General features: G+C 43.9%; 1 protein-coding gene across 3 annotated transcripts in view; it reads left to right on the plus strand.

Moving 5' to 3' along the window:
• LOC111332853 (protocadherin Fat 1-like) overlaps nt 1–7,358 on the plus strand; it is a 33,434-nt gene extending 26,076 nt beyond the window's left edge. For all 3 annotated transcript variants that reach the window (XM_022938313.2, XM_088733836.1, XM_088733835.1), the window contains 6 exons: nt 376–2,234; nt 2,888–3,137; nt 3,421–3,567; nt 3,702–3,862; nt 4,006–4,276; nt 4,492–7,358. In XM_022938313.2, coding sequence (XP_022794048.2) covers nt 376–2,234; nt 2,888–3,137; nt 3,421–3,567; nt 3,702–3,862; nt 4,006–4,276; nt 4,492–6,434 — 4,631 coding nt within the window. In that variant the 3' untranslated portion in view covers nt 6,435–7,358. The remainder of the gene's footprint in view (nt 1–375; nt 2,235–2,887; nt 3,138–3,420; nt 3,568–3,701; nt 3,863–4,005; nt 4,277–4,491) is intronic.
• The last annotated feature ends 1,777 nt before the right edge of the window (nt 7,359–9,135 follow it).

A 9,135-nucleotide genomic window follows, 5' to 3' on the forward strand; every position in this document is an offset into this window, starting at 1 on the left:
AGTGCGCTGTGATCTGTAATGTTACAGTTTGTAGTAGCATTAAGTTACTGGATTTTTTAGTAGCTTACTTCTGCTGCATTTTTATGTCGTATTTGTTGGTTAAAGATGGCGTCACAGTCACTGTGTTAGACTCAGCTGGTTCGAGGAACCCCAGCTCTCAAAATATGTCTAGGACTTTTTCTCTACGTGAGTTACAGAAAAGAGAAGGAGCACGGTTGAGAATGAGTGGGGACGAGGGAGGAGATGTTTGAGGAGGGAAGAAGCTCCTGGATTAACGAACATTCCGTTTAAGAGGGGGACTGAAATGGTTCATTGGTATGAATCTTTGCCGGCCCGGAAAACTTAACTTGCTTCTCTGTGTCATTCTCTCAACAGGTCGTCTCGTAACTGTTGCGTTATTAGACCGCGAGGTACAGGATATGTACAATTTCATGGTGTCAGCGGAGGATCGCGGAGGTCAGGCGTGTTTTAGTAACGTAACGGTGCTTCTTGAAGACGTGAATGACAATAGACCTGTTTTTAGTCAGTCAGAATACCGAAGGGCTGTATATGAGGACGCGCGCATAAATAAAGTGCTTCTGCAGGTGAAGGCAGACGATTCCGACTTAGGAAAGAACAGGAAAATTTCATATTCTTTATTGGACACGGCAGGCGACACGTTCAGAATAGACTCCGAGACCGGTGTGATAACGCTAACGAGCGGTCTGAATAGAGAGAAGCAAGCGGAGTACACGCTGACCGTGCAAGCCGACGACGCAGGCGTCCCCCCTCAGTCAGAAACGTGCACTGTTGTGATTCAGGTTTTGAATATAAACGATGTTCCTCCAGAGTTTGCCGAATCCAGCTACAAGGCCAATGTGAGCGAAGATGCTACAAAAGGTAAAAAGATAACAAAAATGAACGCCATTAGTCGAGAGGCTGGGCACGAAGAGTTCTCCTACGAGATTCTCAAAGGTCCGGATTCAGATATGTTCAAAATTGACAAGAAAACAGGAGAAGTTACTTTGGAAGGAAGCTTGGATTTCGAAACAAGGAAGAGTTATTCATTGACAATTCAGGCGAGTGATGCTGGACCGCCAGTCTTGAGCACAACCTGCTCACTGAGTGTGATAGTCACTGATGCTAATGATCACATCCCTACGTTTGGACAAGATATTTACACCGCTAGAGTGGACGAGAACTCTGCTGTGGACTTGTTTGTTCTTCAAGTGTTCGCCACGGACCTTGATAGCGGTTCTAACCGAGACATCCGGTATTCAATCGTGAAAGGAAACGGTGCAGATAAGTTCAAAATTGATGAGATCACTGGCGCAATCAGCATTAAGGCGCATGTTGATCATGAGTCATTATCTCAGTACACTCTGACAGTGCGGGCTCAGGATCGGGGGAAACCTCCTTTGTCTGCAGAGACCCAAGTTGAAGTGAACATCAACGACCTGAATGATAACCCGCCTGAATTCACCAACACAAATTTTACTGTCTCTGTCAGTGAGTTAGCCGCCATTGGTACCACTGTGATCTTTTTACGGCCTCATGACCGCGATGGTCCTGGGAACGGAGGTCCTTTTACTTTCATGAGAATTGAAGGCGACGAAACGAAGTTTAAACTGGAAAGGAACGGTTTGATAACCAAAGCAGGACCACTGGACCATAGAGACAAGGAACACAAACTCAGGTTCCGTGTGTTCGACAGTGGCGAGCCACCGCGGTACACTGACAAGACCCTCACTATCATTGTAGTCGAGGGCGTTTCGCATCCTCCCGTCGTGGAGCCGCTGACCGTTTACCTCAAATTGTACAGCTCGCAGTTTAACGGTGGTGTCATCGGAAGCGTCAAAGGAACGGATACCGATGGGGACCCTCTGAAGTATTCGATTGTTGCGCCTCGTTCTGGTAACCCCTTCACGATAACAAACAGTGGAGTAATCAGTGCCACTTCTAACGTCCCAAGTCGAATCTACAATTTGAATGTCAGCGTCTCCGATGGCAAGTACGTCACGTATGCTCCAGTAAAAATTGTTGTGTCCGATATTACTAAAGACATCTTACGACATTCCCTGACTCTGCGCCTGCTAGACCTGAGCCCTGGTACCTTCGTGGAGAGGAACTTGGCCAAGTGCAAAGACTATTTGGGATTCCTGCTCAATGTTCCAGCTGAGAATGTCCATATATGGAGCCTGCAGTCTTCTGACGCAAGTTTGGATGTTGTATTCGCTGTTACGAAGCGAGTCAAGGTAGGAGCTAATCTCCCTGACAAAGGGTATTCGATAGAGCTAATTTTTTCGTGGAATGAATTTTTGAGTATTTGTATTTTTATATCGACGGAGAATCTGAGGTCATTGAAAGCCTAAACAAAGGCCTCCAAGTACATTCGAGATTAAGGTGTCGAAGTCGTGCGATCCATGTGTAGGCCATTTTACAGTTGCGTATTTAGTTGCCAAGCCTTTGATTTGGAGTGAGGCTGAAGGTGACCTTGTCATGATAGAGACCTGTATCTAGTTAGCATGATAACAAAGTGATTTACATTTGAAAGGCAGCAAGGTTTGTATCATAACAAGGTCACCCTCAGCCTCACTCCCATTCAAATGCTTGGCAACCAAGCACACAACTGTAAAATGGACTATTACATATCGCAAGTAATTGGAGACTGCGTTGGTTTTCCTTTGCTCCGCTGTCTGTTTAGTCTCGCGTAACTCTCCCAACTAATTGAATTCAAAACCAAAAGAAACCGCAACTTGCTATTTTCACATCGATCCTGTGCATCGCGAACTTTACTTGGTTTTGCCTTGAGTGATCGTTTGCTTCTTGTGATTTCTATCTTGGTTTTGATTGGTGGAAGTGCGCCCCGTACACTTGGATGATGTAATTTCTTATTGTTCCTCATCAGGGTTTCTATGCATCCCAGCACATTGCACACAAGCTGAATTCTTCCCGGGGTGACTTCCAGAGAGCTGTAGAAGTCCAAGTCGGGTACATTGGTGTTAGCCAGTGCCCTCTGATGCACTGCCCCGAAAACTACTCATGCCGAACAGTTTACAAACCACAGAACAAGCAAATTAGAATAATGTCTGAACGAACCACTTACACTTCTTTTGAACACAGCCGAAGTCATGCTTGTATGTGTGACCGTGATAAAGGTAGGATCATGATCGTGTATGATTCATATGGTCGAATTTAATTTTGTCGGTGAACCTTGCCCATGAAAGTTTTGAACTCCCTCAGAATGAATCACGGTTCAACTACTTTTATACTAGTTTGCTCTGAGGCTTAGATTATTAAGAACCTTGAAGGTTTGTAGTATTTTCCCTTCTTATTTAGATCACTTGTTCTTTGTATCTCGTCAAAGTGGTAGAAATTTAGTTCCCCTCACATTGCTGGTCACATTCTGCTTATAACTAATCACGTGATACTCGTCCTTAGGGTGTGCAAGTGGTAAGTGTGCGTCTAATCCGTGTCCTGTTGGTTATGAGTGCGCCGATTTTCCCTTGGGGTTCCAGTGTAAGTGCGTGGATTCATCTAAGTGTCAACCTGACGAACCGGGCTGCGAAGATCAGTCCTGTAAAACAGGTATCTTCCACTAAATCTTGCCCTTTTCTTAACCTTAATTTCATGATAACAATTATCTTTTGCAAGAATGAGGCAAAATCAAAAGATACGGTGCCGAGAGAACTTTAAGTGATAGATTCGTTGTTTTTTTACAGGTAATACTGCCATATCGTTTAGCGGTGATAGTTACATTCGCTTTAAATTGAAGCAGTCATTTGATGAACAAAGCCGCTCTATCAGCCTTGCTTTCAAAACCACTGAACCTCGAGGAACACTCGTGTGGGCCGCGGGACAGTATGATTACAGTATTCTTGAGGTATGTCTTATATGTGATCATCATTTATACTTGAACATATCACATTTGTCTAATAATAGAAATCTCTCTGAAGCAAGGGTCAATCTGATATGGGTTGTAAAGTGTTATCTTATCGAATATATCCGTTATCTTTGTTTTTACAGATTGTGAACGGCTGTCTTCAGTTACGCTTTGATTTTGGCAGTGGGGCCGGGGTCGTAAACCTAGACTGGGCTCGAATAGACGATGGTAAATGGCACCACGTCGCAGTCATGCGGCAAGGTAACCACGCCACTTTAATATTGGATAAGGGTCGTCACCGCGCCTGGAACAAGTCTCCTGGGAAGATGAGAATACTGAATCTTGATGATAACGCGATTTATTTCGGCGCCAAAGTTGTCAAATCAAAGACGAGAAGGGAGATCAATAATCAAGGTGAGAAGAATTGCGCAGCAGTATAATGGTTCATAGGGTTTGAATGATGTAACTAGGTGTTACTGATTTCGTGCGACAGATCTTAGATTTAAAATTGTTTCTTTTAGGATTATATTAAATTTCAAATCTACGCAAGTTGCGTGACTCATGGACCTCCAATGGAAAAAAACTGCATTGTAAAGTGAAGTACTGAAACTGAAAAAATTTCTTGACAGGTCAATTAGTCGAGGATGGCTTCAAAGGTTGTCTACAAAATTTGAAATTGAACCACCAGGATCAGGACCTCCCCATGTCTGGCTCAAACAGTTACGTAGCTGCTGAACCATTTAACGCAGTACCAGGCTGTCAGTTATCAGGCAAATGCCGCATCAACACCTGTCCACGTGACAGCATATGTATTGAGACCCTGACATCGAAGAAGTGCGAGTGTCTGCGTGGCCATTCTGGTCCAGAGTGCCGTGCATTTGTGGGCTGTGACGCCAGCCCTTGTCAGAATGGCGGGACATGCCTCCCTCACCCAACAGACCGTTACCAGTGCAGATGCAAAAATGGTTACTCAGGTACACAATGTCACATCTTCACTGGTCATTGCGCTAGTACACCTTGCAGAAATGGCGGAAGCTGCATTCCAAGTGTCAATAGTGGTTTCATTTGTGATTGCCCAGCGGGAGTTCAAGGAAGGACCTGCGAGCAAGACGCAAGACCTTGTTCGTCTAACCCTTGCGTAAACAACGCGAATTGCACGAACTATGGTGAATCTTACAAATGTCATTGTCGACCTGGCTTCTCAGGGGAGAGTTGCGATAAAGGATATCGCTGCAGTGAACACTCCCCCTGTCAAAACGGAGGGACATGCGTAGAGAACCAGGAGGACGGTGTTGCAGTCTGCCGTTGCCCTCAGGGTTACACGGGAGTCGATTGTTTTGAAGACGTTGACGAGTGTGCTAGTTCCCCTTGCAAAAATGGAGGCGTGTGTGAGAACCAACAGGGAGGCTTTAAATGTAACTGCTCTACAAGCACTCATGGTGGAGACCTTTGCGAACAAGTGCTGGCTAATGTTGAGGCCCGACGCGGCTGGCCATTAGGGCAGACAGAAATCATTGGAATTGCTGTAGTTCTCGCAGTTATTTTGCTGATTGTATTCCTTGTTGTAATTTTCCTTCGACGGCGAGCCAAGCGAAGACGAGAAAAGCGTGAACAAGCTGGAACTGTCAGCACGTCAGTTTTGAAAGTCTCTCCACCCGTGGTGGGCTCAGAGGTAACATCCCCAGAGCCTCCTACTCCTCCCCCAAGGGAAGTCCATGGTTACAATGTAGATGATCTCGGTATGCCTCCTGGGTACGATGCGGAGGACTCTTGGCGCAGGCGCGAGAAAGTTCGTAAGGATTTCGGAACCATGAAAACGTTGACTTCTTTATCAGATAACAACCTACCTGGTTATCAGTGGGACTACACGGACATCCCTGCTGACTTAGTTCCTAGGACTCCCTTGTCAAAGGAACATTCAGGCAGCTACAGCGGTTCCCCGGACTGTACAAAATTTGCTCCGGAAGTTCCACAGAGGCCGTCTAGTTTTAGGTCTTCACAGGGTTCTATTGATGTGCCGGAGATTCCCAAGAGGCCAAGGAATTATAAAGTATCAGAATCAGAGGACGGATACACAGACGTCCCGCATGTTCCTAAAAAGCCCATGGAATACACAAATCCAAGGGGTAAATCAGCCTCGCGGTACTCCATGGACTCCCGGTTTTCGGAATTCTCGGACGGCACAGATCTTGATCCAGACATCTTCAAAGGGCGATTCCCACGCCCTCCAAGGGAGCCTTATCCAGAAAGTTTGGACCAGCTTCCCGTGGGATCATACGCACCAACGCTCACAGCGCGGGGCTCGGAGCTTGGAAGTGTTACGGACGGAATGTACTCAGAGGACGATCTGGAGCAGGTTTATCTTGGAAATCGAATGGAGGTGTGCGATGATTCACCAGAAAATTCTTACCTGCACTCCGAGAATTGCTCAGAAGATGAAGATGATGATTACCATCGTGACAGATTCGCCCGCGCGGCTACACCTGACCCTGAGTTCCACAAAGAATTACAACGGGAGATCAAGGAGATGATGAGTGAACTGGAAGAGCTGAAGTTAGAATCTGAAATCTAGAAGACTAAGAACAAACTAATATTTGATTATCGTACATAGTTAGTAAACGTTTGTCTCGGAATTTTTTACAATAGAAACAAAAAGAAGTCGAGTAACTCATGACAGAAAGGGATTTAGCTGTGCCTTGAACACAAAGCTCTCATTCTTGTCCAGCTCTATTCATATGGTTTAAGCCACTTGTATTAACTGCAAGTCTGTGTTCGTGCAAATCCTTGTTTTAGTTTACTCCTAATGACCATGACTTACTTTCCGGAAGCTCCAACTGTCACACAAAGCTAGTATTTACTGGCGGTGTAAACCCAAAGAAAATTGCATTGATATTAAGGAACCGAAGATTTTATTAGAGATTAAGTTTTAAGAATCCATTGACATAGACTCACAAGGTTTCGAATATATTGGATAACAATGTTGGTTTTAAGAGCTTTCATGTGAAGAAACAGACAATTTATGATCTAATTAACCTTAAAACTGACAAGGATGTTCAACAATGTTTACACCGAATGATTAGACCTTTTATTTTGAATTTTATATATAGAAAAGCCCCTTTTAAGGCGTTAAATTATGTTTTGATGACTTGTTCACAGTTTTGTATCGGAATCTTTAAATTTGCATATGTTTCGCCCTTATTTCTGGCTCGGGCGGCTTGTTTTTGATCATGTTTGAAATATTTATAATTATGTACTATACAACGATTAGGCATGTTTCTGAGATTGTAAGTCATAAAATGTTATTTATCAGATTGTAAGCAATCCAAGAGCAAAACAGGTACGAAACACAATCTGCGCGTCTGCCACAAGATGTAATTTATTTTTATATGCTCCTCTTACTGACAGCTATTGACTTGAAGTCAAAATAGTATCTTTCATAAAGAAATTTTTACTTTTTCTTAGGTCGTTAAGCTTTGTAATAAATTTTGTAAAGGTATTGGCCAGAGTTTGTTAGTGTTAGATTTTCCCCTTCCCCCCCCCCCCTTTCTTCCCCAATCCTTAGCTTGAGAGTACATTTCATCTACCATTAAGGGCCAATCAAAGTAAAGAAAAATATTACCAGGAGCCAACGAGAATTAAATGAAGAAACAAGCAAACAGCTCAAAGAGCGGGAAAACGCAGGTGATCAAGTTGCGATTGGTTTTGGTTTTGCATCTGATTGGTTGAGAGGGTAGCGCGAAACTCTGAGACCAATCACAGACCGCAGCGAAGGAAAACCAATGCAACCCTGGGTTTCCTTCGACACTCGATTGAAAGTGTTTCTGATTTACCCTGACAAAACAACTCCACGAAAATAAGCAAGAAACAACTATGGGACCCATACCTTACATAACAGGATTGCAGCTGTAAACATCGCGGCCGATGTGCGCTAATAAAAACGCTGGCGCGCTGAAGTTACCGACGTCTATTATAATCCGCGCCCCAAAGTTGTTCTTTCTTTTATCTCATCTTTTCACTGATCACCTGACTAAAGTTGCATGATATCTCCAGTCTGAAAAGTTTTCTTTATAGGTTGTTCGTACAAGTAGAACTGCAGTTGTACCTGATCCGTTGCCATCAGTGCCCCGCCTGCTTAAGGACTCTGGGCATATTATTGCGCCTTCGTTGACGTCATTATTTAATCTATTGCTACAAACAGGAACTTTTCCTTCCGTTTGGAAAAACGCGAGGGTCATACCCCTTTTTAAGAAAGGTGACAAACATGACGCTTCCAACTACAGGCCGATCTCAGTACTGCCAACGTTAAGTAAGATCGTAGAAAATGCTGTTCACACTCAATTCTATGGCTACCTAACTGTGAATAACCTAATCTCGTCAAAATAGTTTCGTTTCCGATTGAAATCCTTGACTGTCACAGCTTCTGCACAGTTTATTGATCAGTTACTCCTCGGCATGGACAACGGCAATGTTACAGGGGCCGTCTTTTTAGATCTGACAAAGGCGTTCGACACCGTGAATCACTCCATCCTGCTATACGTAAACTGTCTCGCTTTGGTGTGGATGATACCGCACAGAACTGGTTTGATTCTTTCTTTTCCAACAGAAACCAAGTTACTTGCTGTGGCAGAGCTCAATCTGACCCAGACACACTATCTGTCGGAGTTGTCCAAGGCTCAATCTTGGGCCCGCTATTGTTTATGATTTATATGAATGACTTACCAAACGTTCTTGAATCTTGTAGCATTACTTTGTACGCTGATGACACCGTTTTATGTTTTTCCTCCAAACTTATTTCAGAAATCGAAACTAAGATGAATTCGGACCTCAGACAAGTATGTGACTGGTTGAAACTTAATCAACTTTTAACATCAAGAAGTCCCAATTTATGCTAATAGATAGTAACTCGAGACTACGTAGAGTCGATTCCATTGTTATTTCAGCCGATGGAAAGCAACTTAAGGAAGCAAAATGCTTTCCCTACTTGGATTAATTATCAATCAGAATCTTACCTGTGAGGATCATTTTGAGCACATGCGTAATAAGATAAACAAGAAGCTAGGCCTTTTGCGGCGCATCAAGTCGTGCCTCCCACTAAGCGCTAGGATAACTTTCTTTAATTCTTTTGTTCTGCCCCTTCTTGACTACGGCGATATTATATGGGGAGACCGTAGCAACACTACACTTATGGCGGAGCTACAGATCCTTCACAACAAGGCTGCGCGAATCATTTTAGATCTTCCCCCTACTGCCTCCGCGTGCGATGCACTTTCAAA

Source organism: Stylophora pistillata, chromosome 9, assembly GCF_964205215.1.
Source record: "Stylophora pistillata chromosome 9, jaStyPist1.2, whole genome shotgun sequence".
NCBI lineage: Eukaryota > Metazoa > Cnidaria > Anthozoa > Scleractinia > Pocilloporidae > Stylophora > Stylophora pistillata.